At 59.0% G+C, this 19,836-nt stretch overlaps 2 protein-coding genes across 3 annotated transcripts; one reads left to right on the forward strand and one right to left on the reverse strand.

Annotated features, from left to right (window-relative positions):
* Positions 1 to 497: 497 nt before the first annotated feature.
* UNC45A (unc-45 myosin chaperone A) lies at positions 498 to 12,046 on the reverse strand. 2 transcript variants are annotated; one of them, XM_075558006.1, is made up of 20 exons: positions 11,940 to 12,046; positions 11,582 to 11,743; positions 11,326 to 11,362; positions 10,887 to 11,062; positions 9,198 to 9,290; positions 8,780 to 8,947; positions 7,240 to 7,408; positions 6,766 to 6,936; positions 5,903 to 6,074; positions 5,153 to 5,453; positions 4,467 to 4,561; positions 4,132 to 4,273; positions 3,575 to 3,715; positions 3,334 to 3,461; positions 3,150 to 3,216; positions 2,622 to 2,735; positions 2,324 to 2,439; positions 1,448 to 1,565; positions 1,204 to 1,359; positions 498 to 1,106 (listed from the first exon to the last, which is right to left on the reverse strand). In XM_075558006.1, the coding sequence occupies exons 1-20, from the start codon at positions 11,943 to 11,945 to the stop codon at positions 849 to 851; spliced, it is 2,790 nt and encodes a 929-aa protein (XP_075414121.1). In that variant the 5' UTR covers positions 11,946 to 12,046; the 3' UTR covers positions 498 to 848. The 2 variants fall into 2 exon arrangements, with proteins under 2 accessions (XP_075414121.1, XP_075414119.1); XM_075558004.1 differs by having other exon boundaries at positions 11,895 to 12,015.
* A 3,033-nt stretch (positions 12,047 to 15,079) lies between these two features.
* On the forward strand, positions 15,080 to 16,574 carry HDDC3 (HD domain containing 3). The gene is made up of 4 exons (XM_075558012.1): positions 15,080 to 15,229; positions 15,547 to 15,602; positions 15,705 to 15,945; positions 16,219 to 16,574. The coding sequence occupies exons 1-4, from the start codon at positions 15,118 to 15,120 to the stop codon at positions 16,347 to 16,349; spliced, it is 540 nt and encodes a 179-aa protein (XP_075414127.1). The 5' UTR covers positions 15,080 to 15,117; the 3' UTR covers positions 16,350 to 16,574.
* Positions 16,575 to 19,836: the final 3,262 nt, after the last annotated feature.

Here is a 19,836-nt window from a genome sequence, read left to right on the forward strand (position 1 = left end):
AGCGGGCCTCCTAGCTAGCGCTCGCTGCCTGTGTCTCCCATTGGCTCAGGGACCTGTCACTTAACACCGTTATCCAGTGAGCTTCTTGCTAGACTCGCGCGAGAGCGGGAACAGCCCGGGGGCGGGAGGGGGGCAGATGACCTGCAGGGCAGGCAGGTGTAGCTCTTTGCTGCAAAAAGGCCCCTTCCACCTCGAGGCCTAGAAATCTCGATCCCTGCCCGAGTAAAGGCCCCAGAACTCACAATGCTCTTACAAAGGGCGGGGAAGAGGCAGTGTGCTGGGAGGAGTCTGTACCCCACCAGGGCTAAAATTGTTTCACTTCCTGGGCTTATTAACCCCTTTCCTCTCCAGCAGGATTAAGTGGTGGTTCAGAGCACCCCTGGTGAGGAATCCATTAGAGTCCTTCCAGTGGTGGCTCTGCTGCTGGTTGGTCATTCCATGGTGCCCTCCCATGGCCAGTCCCCAGACAGCCCTCCCGGCCCAGGCACAGGGCACAATTAAGAGTTCCACAAACTTTTATTAGCCGGTCAGCGTGGGTCAGTGAGCAAGCCTCGGGCATGCCCACAGCTGAGGCGACTGCTTGGTGTGCCTCTGCTACTGCTGGGGATCCAGCCACCCCCCAGCAGGCATCTCAGTAGTGCAGGAAAGGGCCCCAGTGCCTGAGGCTGGAGGCAGGGCTGCAGAGCAGGGCTGTGGGGCTGAGTGAGGCCAGCAGAGGGCAGCAGCTAGACAGTGGAGGCCAGTGTGTCCTGCACCCCAGCCCCATCCAGCCAAGCTATTGGCTCGCAGTGCGGCGACAGGTGCAGTGTGCACAGGTGTGCCCGGGCCATGTCGCTGAGGGGCAGCGCTCACTCTCCATCCTGGTTGGGTTTGATAAGCCCATATTCCACCGCCTTTTCCAGGCAGGCGGTGGCCGCCCTTGTGACGGGGCCCTCCTCGCCCTTGGCCAGCACTGACAGGAGCTCCAGTGCCTCGCTCTCCATCAGGGTACTGGCAATCTCCCTGGAGGCCTCCACCATGTTCTGCACCACCACGGCACCCCGGTGCTGCAGCTCCCGGCTGGAGCTCAGGAGCAGGGCTTGCAGGATCTCTAGCCAGTGTGTAGTCTGGGGGACACAAGGCAGGAGGTCGTCAAGGAGTCACCCCCACCCCCACCGGGAGCTCCTGGCCAGGCCCTCCCCCACCCTCTGTAGGGACACTGACCACTTGTGGGATGCGGCTGCAGAGGGTGGGCTGCAGGGAGGTGAGCATGGCCAGACCCCCAGCAGCTGCCCGCCGAAGCAGCTCGTCTTCCTCTCCACTGTACAGCACCAGCAGCTTCAGCCGGTCATTGCCCTCAGCGACAAACAGCTCCTGCACCTGTGGCCAGATGAGGGGCGTGACCAAGTCAGGCAGAGGTCCCCCACTCCTCTGGCCTCCAGCCCCGCTGGTGGCGGCTGGACCTCACCTCCTTGCTCATGGCCAGGTTACACATGCACTCCGTGGCGGCCCGGCGGATCATCTGGTGCTCCTCGAACATGTAGCCCTCGATCATAGGCACAGCCTTCTCCTTCAAGATCTTCTGTCTGGGGGGGCAACCAAGCAGCATGAGAGCCTCTGAGTCCCCTACCCCCGTCGCCCGGACAAATCAAGCTGTGGGCCAGGGCTTTCCCTGGGCTGTGCCCAGGGTCCTCCCTTCTAACCACACAGGAAAGATCACGATCACGTGGGGCCACGGGACATGCCCTCACCTAGAGCGAGCAGGCCTGGCTGGTGGTGATGCTAGCCCTGAACCCGAGCACTCGCCCTGACCTGGGCACCTGCTTTATTTCACGTGACTTTACGGACACGGACTAAGAGACTGAGTGGTGAGTCATGCGCCGTGGCGGGGCATGGTTATGATTGAGAGCTGTTGCCTATTGGCATGGTTAGGATTGAGAGCCAGACACCTAAGGGTAAAGCACTTCTGTGTGTCCCTGCTTAGTCGGGCGAACTATAATCACCCCCCTTTCACAGCAGGGAAGCTGAGGCAAGGAGGTGGTGAAGTGCTCGGCTTGAGATAGCACAACTAGTGATGGGTGAAGTCAGTATCTGAATCCAAGCTGTCAGGACGCCAGAGCCTGCCTGGAGGGCTGTGTCTCTCCTAGGCGACTTCCTCCTCAGCCCCGTCACCTCTCTGAGCTCCCTGCTCAACACCTCCAACACGTCCTTCTCCCAGCAGGGTTCACTGTGAGGCTCTAAAGAGCCATGGACTGTGGAGGGCTGCCCACACTGTTGGAGTCTCTTCCAGGGAAAATACGATGCCCTGCCCACCCCCGCCCGTCCACATCTTGAGGGGTCTCACCGGAGCCGCTCACTGATCCCCGCCAGGTTCGTTAGGGCCATGAGCGCCTCGAAGTTCTGTAGGCCTGAGCAATTGAGGTGCAACAGGGAGACGAGGGGCCGCACCACCTCGTAGATCTGTGGATGCAGCCTGCCTGTCAGGGCTGCTCATCCCAGCTCCCACAGACCCTACAGGGAAGACCCCCGAGCCCCAGGCTGCTCTCCCCTCGGGGCTCAACACAACTGCCGCTTCCCGAGGAGGAGGAGCAGCAGCGCTGACCGAAGGAAGGCATGGGTTCCCGGGGCCAGAAGACACATACCCGCTCGCCAGGAAAGGTCATCTCTGGGTTGGAGGTGATGGTGAGTTTGGCAAGAGCCTGGGCTGCCTTTATCTGCCCTATGTCAGTGCCTTCCAGGGCCAGCGGGAGCAAAGCCTTCAGAAAAAGGGCTCAGTATAGGCTGGGCCAGGCCAGGTGCGCCAGTCCCAAGGCCCTGACTCTGCTGCCCTCTGTCCCCTAGGCTGGACCACACTGCTTCCTCAGACCCTCTCCAGCTCTCTGCATGCTGCTCGGGCACCCCAGACACTCAAGGCTGTACCGGGATGGGGCTGGGTGCTGCTGGGTAACGTGCCCAGGAGGGCATAGACAAGGAGCCGCTCAGGGTAGTAAAAGGCCAAGTGCCAGGGGCCTCCAGGAGCCAGCCCAGGTCAGCATCCCTCACCCACAGAACACGCGCTTTAATCGCATCTCCACCCCAGCAGCCAACATCTGTGGGGACCATGTAGCCACTGGGTTCTATATTACAGGCTCCGGGCCCCGTCTTCAGGAAGGCATCCCAAGCCAGCTCACCTTGCCTCCTCCTTGGGCAACCACAGTGCCCCGGTCCGCCGCCTCCTCCACCAACGCCAGAAAGACCCTGTGGGGAAAAGGCAGGCAGACCCTCTGCTTCTGTGCGGCAGTGGAAGGTCCCCCCAAGCTGGCCCTCCCTCTGCAGTCACCGGGTAGGCCAAAGCCTGGGGGCCAGGAGGCTCACCGGGACAGCAGCTCCCTGCAGGAATTCGTCAGCACAGGGCTCTCGGTCTTCACCATGCACGTCATGGCCGACACCACCCCCGCTGCCAGCAGCTTCTTCACCCGAGCCCGCACGAAGCTTGGCTTGTCCTGGGGAAGGAGGCATCTCAGCAGGGAAAGGGGGACTCTCCCCACCAAAGGGAACCCAGCCACTGCGCTGCCGAGAGGCTCTGCTGCGTGGGCGCGGGCCGACTGGCCCTTACCTTGGGGTGCTGCTCAGGCACGTGCTGCTTGGCGTACTTGGCCAGCTCTACCATCTTGGGGTCAGGCTCCTCGTGGTCATAGCTGTTGGTGCAGTTCACCAGTGCCGAGGCCACTGCGAAGAGCACTGACCTCTCCTCCGACTGCCAGGAGCGGGGGGTAGGTGCTCAGTGGTGCTCAGTGTGGCCGGCCTGTCAGGGCCAGGCACCCCATTCTGCCTCTGGCCGGAGCACAAGGAGTCCGGGAGCGGCCCTGAGCTTTGAGAGTTCACAACCTTGACCTCCCCAGCTCCTCTCAAGAGGCGGTGGCTGGTGACACTGCTGGCCTCATGCCACACAGTGGCTACAGGACGCACTTACCCACCCTCCCTGGGACGCCTAGGCAAAAGCCACTGGTCTCCGGCCACCTTGTAGGACACAGTAGACCTTCCCCCTCCCCCCCCCCCGCCCGGGTTTCCGAGGCGGAATCTTGACATGGAAGCAGTCTGCCCATCGCTCCCCACCAACTCCCCCCTAGTAAGCTCTCATCCCAGCCAGGGCCCCAGGTGCCCCCAAGCTACCCTGCTGAGCTGGAACACAGCCTTCAGAGCAGCCTCGTCCTCCACAAATTCTTCCTTCACGTCGGCGTCGAAGGTGAGGTAAGCCAGGCCCTCCACTGCCCAGCGCCGAGTGCCTGCGTCAATCTGGGCATTGCACAGCCACCTGGGCAGTGGGGGCCCCGGGGGTGACTATCAGACCCGGGGCCAGAAGAGCCCACCAGGCCCAGGAAGACAGCGCAAGGCTTTGAGCACTCCCTCAACATGCAGAAACCCTGCACTTGCTGGGACGCGGAGAGTCCACCTGGGGCTGGCCGGGAGCCCCGCCCACCCCTGGCATCTTAGCCCCAGCAACTCACTTCCGGCACTGCTTGGCCAGCTTGAGCGTGGAGCCTTCCGCAAACTGCTTCATGCTGAAGTCCGTCCCGCCGGCCGAACCGAGCTTACAGAGACCCTGCAGGCAGAGGGCGACCACCCGCTGCCTGACCTGGATGGCAGGCGGGGCTTCTCCACACCTGCCAGGCTCCCCTCTCTGGCACTGTGCCCCCTGTTCCACTCCACGGCACCACAGGGGGCAGCTGGCAGCCAGTCGGCCTTTGGGCTGGCCATGAGCACTGGGGCCCAGCACTCCAGCCCCTGGACTGACCTGGGCCCTGGCCCTTTCCAACCTGCATGGGTCTTGCCTCAGATTCGCCCCGTCTCTGTGTGCGTGACCTCAGACACACTCTCTGCACGTGGCGCTCAGGCTGTGTGCGGAGGCTGGTGCTCAGCCACGGCCAAGCTACCGGGCAACAGCACCGGCTTCTTTAGGGTGCACAGCTACAATGCCTACACGGAAGGACACCCTGCAGTCCCAGGACGGCCGGCTGCACCCCCTACATGCCAAGCCCACCTCCGTGCCATGCTGCCACAGCTGCCCCACTGTCAAGTGGCCCCGCTACATGTCTGTAGGACAGACGCCTAGCTCTGACCAGGCCCTGAGTAGCCCGAGTATTTCCCTGGGGTCTGCTGGTGCCACCCTGCAGGCCCAGCTGGCCCAGCCTACCACCAGCGCCCGGATGCGGATGCTGTCCTTCTCGCTGCGCTTGTACAGGTCCTTGAGCAGTGAGACGCCGTTGGCAGTGATGAAGGAGGCCCGCTTGGCCTTGCCGGCAGCGTGGATCAGGGCCTCCACGGCCACCAGCTGTTCTTCCTCCTGCTCAGAGCCGCACAGCGCGATGACGCTCTCCATGACGCCACTCAGCTCCAGGGCCCGGTTACCGGCCTCGCTTGGGCCCTGCAGGAGGCAGGACACCGTCTGGATGGCCCGCAGCTTCCCGGGCAGCCCTTGGCCCTCAAACCGGCTCCTGAGGGGCACAGGGTGACAGCTGTCACACCAGGAGCAGCTCAAGAGGATGACCCTGCCTCCCTCCCCGCGCGCGTCCCTGGCCAGGCCGAGACACAGATGCTGGGGTGCTTTGATCGCTGCCTTCCCTCATCACACCCCACCTCACACCCCACTGCATTTTCTCTCCTGAACCCCAGCATCCTTCCGTTCACATCGCAGTGTCTTATCCCTGGTCTGGCCCCAGACACAAGGCTCCTGAAAGGAACGGCCATCCCAGCTCACGCCAATGCCAGCAGGGACACACAGCACGTGCTGGGCCACACTGGCTGACGTCACTGTGGACCAAGAAGGGGCCTTGGGACCACCCTGTCTACCCCGGCTGTCCTCCGGAAGGTCACTCGCCCTTTCGGCGCGGTGCTGCCCCTTCCCAAAGCCTCCGAGAGTGGGGCTGGAGCCCCGGCCCCTCACTTGATGTAGTTTTCACAGAGCCGGTGGAAGTTCTCCCTCTCCGCATCACACTTAAGGTCGTCGAAGAGCTTGCTGAGGAGGATGGAGGCACTCATGCGGCTGCCGGCGGTCACCGCGGGCTCCCCAGGAGGGTCCGGCAGGGAGCCCCCCACCTCCAGAATCTTTTTCAGACCTGAAAAGACACTTGGTGAGCCCGGAGAACACTCCATCCCAGTCCCTTCGGATAAGGGAAGCGGTTTCCTGGGAGACGCACGGACATGAGTGCTGTCTTGTTGCCACTGGCTGGAGTTGGACCCGCAGAGCCAGGGCCCGTGCAAAGGGGCTGGGGCCAGTGGGAGGCAGCTGGGCCGTCCAAGGGGCCCTGGGAAGCTAGGGCGACCACGGCCTATGCGGGGGCCCAAGGCCCCAGGGGGTGCCGTTCTTGGTCAGTGAAAAGGGGGAGGAGAACCACAGCCCGCCTCTCGGGTCGGGGCACACCAGGGCCAGGTGAGGAGGAGCCGCCTGCCAGCAGCGGGGGTATTCTGCCGTCTCTCTCACAGGGCGAAGGGACGTGTGGGTTTCTATGTCAGATTTGACTGATTTCCCCGACTACAGAAATAACCCTCATTCCCAGGAAGCTAGTCCAGCCTCGCCTGCCTCTCCAGGGGTACGCATGCAGGCGTGACGTGTGTGTGCGTGTGTGTGTGAGAGAGAGAGACACGTGCATGAGTACAGGGCTGAAGGGTTTGGCTCTGAGCTCCCACAGGGACCGCACAGGCCACAGAGGGCAAGTCAACACATCCTGTCTGGGGACCATCATAACTTCTAGCACCTGCGGGTCAGCGGGCAACACAGGTTCAGTCTGTTTCATCCGTGTCACATACCTTGGTCAATAACCCAGAGGGTGAGGTCGTTGTTGGGGTCCTTAGGAGACTTGCGGGGCACCACTTTAATCAGGAGGGTCAGGGCGTTGTCTCGGCCTTGGCCTGAGACCCCCACCTCAGTCAACAGCTCCAGAAGGTTACTGATGAGGACCTTCAGTTCCCGTGCAGGATCTGCCAACCAGAGACATCGGGGGGCTCCATGGCGGCCCAGCCCCAGTCTGACCCTGGAACCCGCCCAACAGGCCAGGGAGACACAGGGAGGTAGACATCTGTACCCTGGGTACCAGGCCAGGCTCCAGAGGTCACCTCAGCCCCCACCTCCCCTCCCTGCCCAGTTGCTTAGAATGTGGAGTAAAATATTGTCCCCAAGACTTGTTCCTAAACAACTGACAGTTGGGTGTCTGGTCCCAGAGCTGGCCTAGTTGAGGCCCACCCCTCCCTGGGTCCCCGGAGACCACAGCCTGCTCCACTCACCCACGATGATGGCGCCCTCTTTCCCTCGGAAGCCTTTCTTAACACCTGCCTTGAGGGCATCAAATATCACCTGCAGCAGGTGGCATGCCGCCAGGGACACGGCCTGGTTTTCCACGCCAAGGATGGAGACGACGCGCCGAGTGCCCAGCACGCTCAGGGTGGCCACTGTCTGCAGTGGAGAGAGGACAGAGCCATCTGCTGGCCAGCTCGGCCAGAGACCCCTCATCGTGAGTCCAAAGGGTGGCAAAAGACTTGGGCGGAAGGAGTGGCTGAGGGTGAACACAAAGTGGTCTGTCTGCGAGTGTGCTCCTGGGTCCCACTGGAAAAGGCTTCCTGAAGAACACTTTCCAGAGGAGCTGGCTCCCGACAGAGGAGACAGAAACCTGGACAGAGCTCTCCGTTAGGCCCAAGCACCCCAGTTCCACCCCAGGCCCAAGCCTGAAGTCCTGTGGACATGGGCATGCATCACCTCATTTTTATGCTGGGTCTCAGCTGCTTCACAGGAGGATGGGGCTAAAGCAGGAAGACCGCTGCTGGGTGTAGGGTTTACCATTCGTAGCCCTTAGAGAAGTGGTTCAAATGACCCTTTCACAAGGGTCAACTAAGACCATACCAGCAGATAGGCCCACCACACGAGGAAGTGTATGCAAGGGTGGCCGCCTTAGGACAGCTGAAAACTGCTGCCCTAGAGGCTGAGCGTGGCCTGTTTTCACGGAGCATCTCAAAGATCCACTGGAGCCAGACACCGTGGCCTCCTCTCAAGGAGTCGCCAGAAGGCGAGGTCCCAGTCTCCTGGGTGAAACCAGCGCAGGCAAGAGCAGCAGGTCTGGGGTCACCACAGCACACTGGCCCCAGGGCTAGGGCTGTTCTGACCGCACTGCCTCGCCCTGCAATCCTGTCTCCCGGGAATCAGCTCAGGGTCAACCTCTCCATGCCTGTGCACGGCCTCAAAGGTAAGGCGCTGTGGGCGACGTCACTGCCCACACCTCTCACCAGTGAGAACATCCTCACAGCAAGGGGAAAGCTAGCGTGACCTTCAGAGCAAGGACAGATGCCTGCGGTCAGCATGTGGGCACGAGGCGTCAAGTGCTAGAGAGCGGAGCCTGCTCGCTCCTGGCCCCTCTTCCCAAACCAGGCTGGGTCTTTTTGGGGGTGCCATTTTACTTTCCCCTCTCTTGTTAAACATCTGAGTACGCGGCTATCAGGGGTTGAATTGGACCCCTGTCCCCCTCCTCAAATTTGAACTCCTGCCTGTGAACATGACCTTGTGGGGTAATCTCTGATGGTGTTATCGGTAGATGAAGGCGCTGAGCTTTCAGAGAAAGCACGGCCCTACCTATGGATGCCCTGAATTTGGAGGCCTGGCCCCTAGAGCTTTGGGACAGTCGACCTCTATTGCTCTAAACCACCCAGCTCATGGGACTTCCTCAAGGCAGCCGAGGAAATGAACCTATCATTTTCGGTTCTTTCTGGAATGAGAGAGGCTGAATGGATGGACGGTGGGTAGACTGACAAAAGCAGTAACCTTGCCCCCACCTACCCGGGACTGGTGCTCAGAGCAGATGCCAGCCAGGGTGCGCAGAGCGGCCAGCATCAAGTCGGTCTCGCCCGTGTCCAGCAGTCCTTGCAAGAGCTGCACCCCATTGCTCCGGAAGATCTTCTCCGCTCCAGCATCCTCCCGGGCCAGCACCACCAGGTTCTGAGAAGCCTGTGTTGGGGACAGGCACAAGAACGGTGGGTGCCCGGTTACTGCTGAACCCCTCCCCGCTGGCACTGGGGCTGCCAACAAGGCACTTACCAACCTCAGTTCCCTCTCTGTGTTCACACCAGGCCCCCTGGAGCTCCCTCCCATGCCAGCAGGGCCTCTGGGCCAACATAAGCCCCGGGGAGGGTGCTCAGAACAGGCAGCTCTCTCGTGGGAATTCAGCCCTCTCAGGCTTGCCGCAGGGTTTTTATACCTTTTGTTTTTTCTCTGTGCCTTTCTCTTTGGGGTCCAACAGGATCTGAAACATCTGTTCCACTTTGGCGTCTGTCGAGGACATGTATCGTACCTACAACAAACCAGCAGTGTGCTCAAGAAGTTGCCCCGCACTTAGGGACAACGCGATCCAGCTTATTTTCGCTGGCTCCTCCTGGCCACAGTCTCTGGAGGCACAGCGAGGCTGTCTGGGCTCAGGCATGGCATCAACCCTCCTTGGGCAAGAAGAGACTCGCCTGGCAGCTCCTCCCGAACTTCCCGTGGGCTGCGTTCCTTTCTGAGCTGCTTTCTGGCTAGGCAGCTGGGGCAAGACATGCCATTCAGAAGGGGACGAGTCCAATTAGCCAGGTGGCACCCATTCCCCATGGTGCCATCAAGGTTGTGGACGCATGACTCCACACGTGCCCCATGTGATACTGAACTTGGCAGGCAGGCAGGCCATGAGGGCGCTGGGAACATCCCCTTTCAGCTTCTGAATTGCCATTTGACCGCTTCTCAAATAAGTTAAATGGACAAGGTCATTCTAGGCCCTCTACCTTTCTCTTGAGTCCTGGGCACGGATGACATATGCCAAGCATGTGTGTCACCTCCTTCCCCGTTTACCCCCACAGCAGACATGACTAACCAATCATAGCACGTCTGTTACCTGGTTAATTTCAACTTGGTTATAGCTCACCATATCTTTCGATCCCTTCTACAGTTTTCAATTCCATGTATCCTACAGATCCCCCCCTTCGTAACAAAACCAAACCCCCATGTGAGGCAGTCTCCTTTGAAAAGCTCTCTCAATTCCACTCCTGTCCCAAGGATCCTGTAGTATCCTGTCGTTTATGGATATATAAAAGTTATGTATTTTTTCTTGATATTTACATATCCAAGAAGACACTCCTAGGAAATACAGTGGTGCTGTTCTGGGTGAGTCTGTGGGAGAGCAAATGGCATCCTCCCACCAGTTTGATCCTGTCATTGGCTTTTTCACTCAACAGCTGTCGTGCGCTTTCCACATCAACATGCATGGATCTGATTCCTGCTGATACTGGAATGGAGTCTGTAACAAGGCCGCGGCCCTACTGTTGGGCATTCCAGTATCTGGTGACCACCAGCAAGGCTGGAAGAAGCAGGCGCCTGCCTACCTGTGCGCTGGGCAGGTTCCTGTGGGGTAGTCAGCAAAGCTTTGCTCGTTTACAACGTAACAGATGCGAACGCCACAACAGCAAACCAGAGCTGCTGCCAAGAAAGCCATTCCAATCCATTCCTACCCTTACTGACCCAAGAGGGCTGTGGAGTACTACCCCTTGGGCTTCTCAACACTGCAAACTTTTACTGGAGCACAGCGCCTCATCCCCTCCCTTGGAGCAGCTGGTGAGTGTGCACTGTTGATCTTGTGATTCCTAACCCAGCGTTTAGGCCTCCAAAGGGGCCGCACCAGTCCACACCTCCTTCAGCACTCGACTGTCTGCCTCCTCCCTCCTCCTGGCAACATGGACAAACTTAAGTTTTCCTGCCAACCCTCCCCTTCCAAAAAAGGACCTTGCTGTGACTGTAATTCATTTCTTCCTGCTCACTGGCGAGATCACCCATCTTTCTATATCCTTCTTTGCCACCAGCATCTCCTCTCACAGAGCCCGGAGCCATCGACCCCCTCCGCCTCTCTCAGCCCCTGGCATACCTTCTCCTGAATCTGGCCCCCGATGGTCCGCAGGGCCTCCTGGAACACTTTGTTCTTGGGCTCCAGGCTGACACATCTCTGCAGGTCCAGGACGGCCTGGTCCAGGCGGCCCAGCTTCTCTAACGCTTGGCTCCGCCGGTAAAGGGCTTTGACGTCCCCGCCGTCCTTTTCAATGGCTGAGCATAAACAGGAGCACGGTCAGCCGCAGGGAAGCAGCCATCTCCAGGCAGAAACAGGTGGGAAAAGTCTGGAGAGCCAGAGGAAGGAGGGGGGACGGACGCAGGGCTCCATGCTTCAGCCTCGCAAAAGCTGTAGAAAAGGGAAAGGCCCAGGAGGTGGGAAGAAAAGAAGGCAGATGTGTCTGAGGGGCCAGAGGAGAAGAGGTGAAGGCGCAGTGGCCCCAGTCCTTGCCCACCACCGAAAGCCTGCAGCTCCGCACCTTTGGATGCCTCCGTTTCCGCTTTGCCATAATCTTCCTGTAAGAGAGAACAGGAGCCTGAGAAGCTGGTCGTCCACCTCCCTTTCGGGCACTAGCTGGCAACAGAGGGTCTCCTGGTTTCCAGAGTCACCTGATCGACCCCCATCACTCCTAGCCTCAAAACCATTTGACTAGTGTGGGTGGGTTAGGAAGGTGAAGGTTCAGCCGGGGCAGACCCGGCCGCCGGGCTAGGGCGAGGGTGGTCTGGCTCGCTCACCAGCTTCAGGTAGCAGGCAGCCCGGTTCCGGTGCAGAATGGCCTGGTCCTGGGACGCCGCGTCCAGACTCAGGGCCTTGGTATAGGCGGACAGGGCGCCCTCGTAGTCTCCGCATTTGAACAGTTCGTTGCCCTCCTTCCGCAGCTGCTCCACTGAACTGGCCTGTAGCGAAAGGCGGAGGAGGGTCGACTCCGGGGTGGGCGCCAGGGCAGATCCCCCGGGGGCTGGGGCTCAGGATCCAGACAGGAATAGCAGGCCAGGGGGTGGTCGGGCGGGTGAGAAAAGGGATAGCGCTGGGAGGGTAAGTATGCACCCCCGGGGTGGCCGGCTGGGGCTCAGGGGTCTCTGGACCACTCACAGTCATTGCGGAGGTGAGGTCCCGGGCCCGCGCAGGCGCAGTGTCGGGGAGGAGGGGGTGGAGCCTCTGGAATCCGCCCTCGCGTGCCCCGCCCCTGCTTTGCGTCGGGGGCGGGGCCGAGCCGGAGGCGGGTGCCGACGTTCGCGCTCCGGAAGCAGAGGCGGGCCCTCGGCCGAGGCGCACGCGCAGAGACGCTCGGGGCGCGTCTAGCAGCTCCCCAAAGGCACCTGCAGCGGGCGGGCCTCCGAGGAGGGGGCGCGCGGTCGGGGCTTGCTCGGGCTGCGGCCGCGGCAGAAGTGCGCGAGGTCCACGATCATCAGGACCACGAGTATCAGGCTGTAGAGGCCCAGCGCCAGGAGCGGGCCTGTGCCCCTGTGGGAAGGAGGGATTCCGGGGGCTGTAGACTTGGTGTTACATTGCAGCCCCCTGAAAGTTCGGGACCCCTCCTTGGATTTTTGTAGACATAGATTCGCAAATATTTACATACACATTCAGGGGCTCACTGGTACCTTGCCCACGTCTATGGGCAGATTCAGGATTTAACTCCCCTGTTGTAAGTGTAAAGAGCCCCGGTGAGCTGCTAACAGCTCCACTATGAGACCTCCGAGTGGACATAACGGCGGTGCATGTGGCTGTAGGTTGGGACTACTATGGAGTGTATACAACACAGGCTATACAACATAGAGTCCCAAACGAACCCCCTTTCTGTCTTACCCCCTGACTCAGCACCACCAGCTTCCCCTCTCCGTTCTCCATACCACTCTCCCCCCTGCTGGCATTGAACAACTTTTGTATTATACCCCATAATCCAGGGTCTCAGAAACAAACTCATTGCCATCAGTCGTTTCCAACTCACAGCGATCAGACAGGACAGGGTAGAACTGCCCTCGTCTCTCTCCCTGGGAGTGGCTGGTGGTTTGGAACTGCTGACTTGGCGATTAGCAGCCCAATGGGTAACCACAACACCACCGGGGCGCCTATAAGTCAGTGTAGGTATCCACTTTTGCAGCAGCCCCTGAATCTTTCCCGTGGGGGCAATGTCACCCACTTTGGGAAGCTTTGGGAAACACTGGGCTATAAGATCCTCTCAGACTTAACCCTCCACCCAATACCCACCATGACTTCCGGTCACCCACTTTCACAGCTCCTGAGCTTTTTCAGCATACAAGTGTTGGTTATTACATATTCGTGTGATTTTCTGTTTCATGGCTATGGCTCTGTAAACGACAGGCCTGTGAGCCACAGGCCGTCGCCCCTACATTTAGGAGCAGAATCCCAGCTCCTATTCCTGTCCCAGTGGCTTTTCTTCTGTTCCCCCCACCAGAAGTTCTCACCTGAGAATGGGCTGGGGTGGAAGGGTGGACACGTTGACCTGGTACAGGTCCTCGAACTCCGCGCGGGTGCAGCAGGAGCTCCCTGCAGCCTGCAGGTGGCAGCAGTAGGCTTCCTCTGGAGTATCAGAGAGCCTCGGACAAAAGAAGCCTGGGGAGTGGCGGCCATCAGTGTCCCGGGTGGCCTGGCACAAGTGGGGATGGTGGGCCAATGCTGAAGGGAAGGGCAGAGGGGCTGGAGACAGGCTGGAGTGGTGTCCCCACACCCCATCACACCCGACACCCCTCCCCTGCAGTTCCTCAGTGAAGACAGTACCACCTGCTGAGAGAAGAGGGTGTTAGGGGTGGGGGGTAAGGGGGGTGAGGTGAAAGTGCTGTACCGGAGAGAGAGGTCTGCTGAGCGAGGGTCACCCAGCCGAAAAGCCATGGGAGCCCCACGGACAGGCCTGTCAGCAGCGGGCCCAGCTTTGTCTGGAAGCCCATGGGAAGTCACCTCCACCTTAGGCCTGGTTCCGGAAACCCCAGCACCTCTTTTTTTAAGCCAAAACTGCAGGAAAAAAGTAAATAAAATTAAAAACCCAAAGTCCTCAGGCACTATTAATACAAACTTGAAGCTTCTCTGTTACAGACCTCTAAAGAAAGAAGAAAGGGACTGAGTTTCTGTCCTTCTGTTGGAAAATGCGGGGACTCTGTCCCCAAGCTGCCTAGAGCTTTCTGAGCTGGACGAGGTGAGAGAAATTTGAGCCATTCGTCTAAAGAACAGATAGGAATTTCCAGTTGTTTTTCACCAACATATTGGTTGGTGTGGAGTCCTGGGCATTCTGACCATGCCGTTGCAAGCCCTACAGACCAGTCTTTGGCGCTCCCTTCGTTAGCCTCCACAGGACAACGCCCAAGACTAGCTGAACACCACAGATGAGTCCTTTCCCCTGTCCCCTCCCCTGCCCCGGCTACAGCTTGTGTGGTTGGAATAGACTTGGTGGCGGCTAGCTGACCCATCTCACAGAAAAGCTTGGAGGAGGGGACCAGGGAGGTCCTTGGTGCCTCTTACCCCTCACACTGCATAGCTGCCATCCACTGACACACAGAATCTCTTCAGAGCGCCTGAGGCCACTAGCCAGCAGCCTTAGGTGCTGTGCCAGTGCCTACCCCAGCCTGACAACACAATGCTCCCAGGACAGCGGTGACAACACTCTCCCCCCTGGGGCCCACAGCAGGGCCCTGGGGACTGAAGCAGGCGTCCTGTGGCAACAGGCTGCACTGTCAATTGTGTTCCAGCAACTGGGAGCAAAGAAGACTTCCTGCAGAAACACGTCGCGGGGAGAGCTGCAGTCTGAAGCGATTGGTAGGGCTGCCACCGTTGTCTCCAAGATCCCTAGTCCCATGGGTCAGAGGTGAGCCTTTGCACCCATAGCAACCGAGCCCTGGTCTGCAGGGGGAACTATGAGCAGCGGAGTTGAGAACGTTCTGAGCACCGACCAGGGAAAGATGGTCCTTCCCTGGGAGCAGAGGCCCTTCCGAGAAACTGCCTCTAACCTGGTTTAAGGTAAAGTGCCCTTCCTGACCTGGACTCAGGAAACTGAGGCCTCTGTGGGCTTTACTGTCTGTGGGCAAACCGTGGGCTCCCTGAGAGCCAGATCATGCTGGCCTTGTGCCCCAGCGCCCAGTGACCCTGGATTGGCAATGCAGAGGCTTTTTCAGTGCCCCAGCTAGTAGGACCAGCCGGTGGGGTTAGCGGAGCTGCGGGAGTCGGCGGTCCCCCAGGCCTCCGCGGCGCCAGGGGGCGCTGTGACGCTCCTGCCGGGCCCGCGGGCAGACCTGCCCCGCCGAGCCGAGCCAGCTGCGCGATGGGCTCCGAGGCAGCACAGCTGCTGGAAGCCGCGGACTTCGCGGCTCGGAAGCACCGGCAGCAGCGGCGGAAGGACCCGGAAGGGACGCCCTACATCAACCACCCCATCGGTGCGCTAGCCTGCTGGGGAGCAGCAGCCGCGGAGCCTGGGGCGGGCACGGGGAAGGGGCCTCGAGGACGCGCGCCTCTTGAGCGCCTGCTTTGTATCAAGCTTTGGGCCAAGCACTAGTGAGTGGTTCGTGCGCTTGCCGCTTTTGCCCCTCACCAGCCCGGAGCGGCGGGCGTGACTGTTCCCTCTTTCAGAGGACACCCGGAAGCGTAAGGGACTTGCCCAAGGTTACGCAGCTAGGGAGGGGCCATTTCTGGTTGACTGGAAAACCTGCACGCGCCGCCCCCTCCCTTCTGACTTCCTGCTTTGCCCCGTCAGGTGTGGCTAGGATCCTGACCCATGAGGCGGGAGTCACAGATATTGTGGTCTTACAGGTAACGCCCCTGCTCCTCTGCTCCCAGGCTGGGGTGGGGCCCCGTGGAGCTCTGGGTGCCCGTACTTGGGGTGGTAGGACTGAGAGGCAGCCCTGTCCTTAGGCGGCCCTGCTCCACGACACGGTGGAGGACACTGACACCACTCTGGATGAGGTGGAGCAGCACTTTGGGGCACAGGTGCGGAGCCTGGTGGAGGAGGTGACAGATGACAAGACGCTGCCCAAGCTCGAGAGAAAGCGGCTGCAGGTGGACCGGGCGCCCCACACAAGCCCTGGGGCCAAATTGGTGAAGCTGGCAGACAAGCTGTACAACCTAAGGGACTTGAATCGATGCACCCCAGAGGGTACGCTGCCCCCCTACCAGTTCTCAGGAGAAGGGAGGGATGTCCGCCTGCTGGAAGCACAGGCTGGTCAGCCCCCCTGAAAACGCCCTGGGCTTCCCAAATGCATCCTGTGTAGGCCACTCCCATCTTTTTTGGTGAGACAGAGGCATTATCCAGACGAATCATTCCATGAGGAATTTAGCTCGGCGCCCTGCACCAACCCTCCAGAGAGCGGGTGAAGGCCAATGCTGCCCAGACCGCCACATGAATAGGTTTCTGTCCACTCTTCTGTAGGATGGTCAGAACATCGCGTTCAAGAGTACTTCGAGTGGGCAGCGCAGGTGGTGAGAGGGCTTCAGGGAACAAACCGGCCGCTAGAAGAGGCGCTAAAGCGGCTGTTCCAGCAGCGGGGACTGACTCTCTGAGCAGTGCCTAGTGCAGAGGCTCGTGGTTCATGTAGCCTCGCCATCAAAGACCCGAAACACTTGCCTTTTCCCGCAGAGTGAAGCCTGGGTTATGGGGACTGGGGAGGCACCCCATTCATTCCCGCTTCCCTTCGCCAGGCCCCGGCTCTGTTTGCTCTTGTGTACGGTGGGTTCTCTGGCCCTCTGGAACTTAAGACAATAAAGCATTCGAGGGAAAAAGTTCAAGTTGGTGTCAGACCAGTAGACGGTGGACTTCAAAGGGGCACGGCTCTATTTGTGTGCCCTCTGTACCAGTCATTTAGGATAGGGGCCTCTGCTGCCCTATTGAGACTGGTTTATCCTACTGAGATGGGTTAATGATCGGGGTTCTTCATGTGGTGACTGACGGATAGAGATGCTCGAGAAACGGAAGTTGTCTTCGCAGTTAATACTGGAAGGAATGGCAGATGTATTTAAAAAGGATGCCCCTCACTGGCATGAGAGGGACCCCACCATCAATATGATGGGACCTGTCAGAGGGTCCTTGGCCAGAACATAAACGTCACTGGGCTTACAGCTCTGTGCAAGGCCTTGCCAGACTGGGACCCTCTGGTTGCTAAGCCTGTACTTTTGGCCCAATGACATGTCTGGCGGCCCATTGATGTTGACTGCTGTAAGCCAGCCTGCCCCACGGGTGAAGGGGTGCCTGTTGGTCCCTTTAGCAGCCTCTGAGCAGCCCTGGCAGTTAGCTGCCCATGCCCAGTTCGTCAGCATGCTGGGCAGTCATAGCAGAATTCTGACCCTGGGCGTCACGGCAAAGGCTCTTTTCCTCGTACCTACCACCCACCCGGCCATTGCTGCTCCTTGGCTGTAGAATACAGTACTACTTTCAGAGAAAGAGTGGGGTTATCGGTTTCCCTTGGGGAAGGTGGAGTGCCTCTCCCTGGAGCAGAGCCCCTTGCTCCTCAGGATCGGATCGTGGCGGCTCTGAGGACCCTCCTTTCAGTGACATCTGTGGTGGGGCCCAAGGCTAGGGCTGGCCAAGGGCAAAACAGCTCCCTGAAATGGTGCACTCTCACGGACGCCCGCCTCCTGGTTCCAGGTAAAGGAGAGCCTTCAGCACAACGGGCTCCATTCCGGCGGTCTAGGATGTCCTGGGTGCTGCATGTGAGGACTGCTCAGAGCGGTGCCCACACAGTGCCCTGGGGGGCTGTGTCCTCTCCCCTGCCACCCCGCCCCCAGGAGATGCCCCGCTGCTGGTGTGCTTGTTTCTGAGCCCTGGGGCTGCTCCAGCCCTCTAACCTCGGGGTCTGCACACTGCCCTGGAGCTCCTTGCTGAGAAACCAAAGCTGGGCCTCCACTGACTTAACCCCTTAGGTATTGCTACGTGATGAAGTCGAATGCCTAGCCTCGGCTACCTGTCCCCTCCCCGGCCTGACAGGGAGCATTGGAACCCTGGGCCTGCCCCTCCCTCCCGGCCCACCCTATTCTTCCATAGCAGCAGCTCTTCAGTGGTGCCTGGCATGCGCAGCTGTTCCCACTGGCAGTGCTGACCTCCGGGGTCAGCAGGATTGGGCTGTCTGGGCTTTGGCTGAGCAGTCTGTCACACAGAGAAACAAGGGGTGTCCTGACCTAGGGCCAGGGCACTACCTGTGGTGCTATACCCAGGGCCTGCTAGTTCCACCCACATTCACCCAGGTGCGGACTGAGGAGACCCTGGTTACGGGTAGCCCCCATCTCTGCTCCCTGAGGACCACGGAGGGGGGCGCCCCGGCACCGGCAGCCTGGGAGGAGCACAGCACAAGGCCAGGGAGCCATGCCCACAGGACCCGCCTGGACCCTGCCACACCTGGGACAGGCTGGGGCCCGACATCTGTCCCCAGGTGGCAGCCCCTCCTCCTCCAGACCACCCTACTTGGAAATACTGAGCTACAATTTTATATACTCTTTGAGATATAAAGATTTCCAATAAAATGTTTTATGTACTTAAAAAAAAAAGGATGTGTTGTCAATGGTGAAAGAGCTGAGACTTGGAAAAACAAGGCAGTCCCTGGGTTAAGAACACTTAACTTGTAGGGGGAACCAATTACAAGGATCTACATATAACCTCCTCTCTGGGGGATAGACAACGGAAAAGTGGGTGAAGGGAGATGTCAGACAGTGTAAGATATGAAAAAATACTTTATAAATTATCAAGGGCTCATGGGGGAGGAGGGAGGGGAAAATGAGTTGAAACCAGGGCTCAAGTAGAAAGCAAATGTTTTGAGAATGATGATGGCAACAGATGTATAAATATGCTTGACACAATGGATGGATGGATGGATTATATGAGCCCCCGATAAAATGATTTAAAAAAAAAGAATACCGACACTCCCATAAGGCCTGCTTATTAAACATGTGAGGCTCATCATAAACAGCTGCTACTTTGTGATGGGCATCAAAGCCTTATTACTACTATACTAAAGCTATCTTAGTGCATGTGGAAGCATCACCTCAAATATTCTTCATGTAGAGAAAGGTACACTAGATGCCGTGATAAGGATTTTACACTGTTCTGACTTCCATACAAATTCGATTGAGAGAGACTGAAGAGTGAAACTTGTTCGCAATTGCCTAGCTCCCCAAAATACAACCCCCACTATCAGAAGGTTATATTACTGCTTCAAAAACCAGTGTTAACTGGTCACTTCACAAGTTACACACCTGGTTCCAACCCGCTTGGAACCCTGAGGTGGGGCTGGATCCGCACTGGGCTGCCAACTGCAAGGTTAGCCACGGGAGCGCCCCAGCTGCTTCACGGGAGCACGATGGGGCTGTCTGCGCCCGGAAACACCCTGGTCCACGCTTTCCAGCGGGGTCAGAGTCAGAACCGCCTCGGTGGCTTGGGTTTGGTCTGGTTTTCTCCATGGATGCTTGATCAGAAGTCCATTTGCATGTGGAAACAGCTGCTCGTTCCTTTAGGCGCAGGAATTGGCCCCTAACACGCTACACGACCATCGTTCTCGGGGCTGCCAACCTCACAGCAGACGCTGAATAGGAGGCGGCGTTCAAGAAAAGACTGAGCTTCCGGGTGGTAGGATCGGTGCTGTCATGTCCTGCTTCTGAGGCTTTGGTGCTGAGCTCTGCGGTTAAGGGTTGCTTCTTGTCTCAAATGGCACGCAAGCACATTTCCAAATTGTCCAATATGCAAATTCCTTGGCCTCTTTTCTCAGAAATTGGATCAATAGGTTTTATCTAAGAATTCCCCCTTTCTACCCTGCTCTTCAGTCAAATAAGGTCTCATTTCTTGCTCGCCTCCCAGAGCAGCCTCGGGGCAGCTGGGACTGCACCCCAGGCCTCCAGCGTCCACGCTGACCCAGCAGTCCTCGCAGGCCAGGGCAGAGGCCTGCCTTCAACTATCAAGCTGGTGATCCTGGACGGCGAGTGGAGCCACGGGGCTCTGAGGGCAAGTGTGCAGGAGGAAACGGCACTGCAGCTCCTGGCAGGTGAATGCTCGCGTTGCCCACCT

This window comes from Tenrec ecaudatus, chromosome 9 (genome assembly GCF_050624435.1).
Source record: "Tenrec ecaudatus isolate mTenEca1 chromosome 9, mTenEca1.hap1, whole genome shotgun sequence".
Classification (NCBI taxonomy): Eukaryota; Metazoa; Chordata; class Mammalia; order Afrosoricida; family Tenrecidae; genus Tenrec; species Tenrec ecaudatus.

Excerpts from the sequence above, each read along its gene's own strand:
- HDDC3 (XM_075558012.1), top strand. The coding sequence starts at position 15,118 with ATGGGCTCCGAGGCAGCACAGCTGCTGGAAGCCGCGGACTTCGCGGCT. Across the intron at positions 15,603-15,704 it reads CAGATATTGTGGTCTTACAG|GCGGCCCTGCTCCACGACAC; the intron begins GTAACGCCCCTG and ends CCCTGTCCTTAG. Across the intron at positions 15,946-16,218 it reads GAATCGATGCACCCCAGAGG|GATGGTCAGAACATCGCGTT; the intron begins GTACGCTGCCCC and ends ACTCTTCTGTAG.
- UNC45A (XM_075558004.1), bottom strand. The coding sequence starts at position 11,945 with ATGACTGTGAGTGGTCCAGAGACCCCTGAGCCCCAGCCGGCCACCCCG. Across the intron at positions 9,291-10,886 it reads GGGGCCAGATTCAGGAGAAG|GTACGATACATGTCCTCGAC; the intron begins GTATGCCAGGGG and ends GGTTTGTTGTAG. Across the intron at positions 3,716-4,131 it reads CTGTGTTCCAGCTCAGCAGG|TCGGAGGAGAGGTCAGTGCT; the intron begins GTAGCTTGGGGG and ends CGCTCCTGGCAG.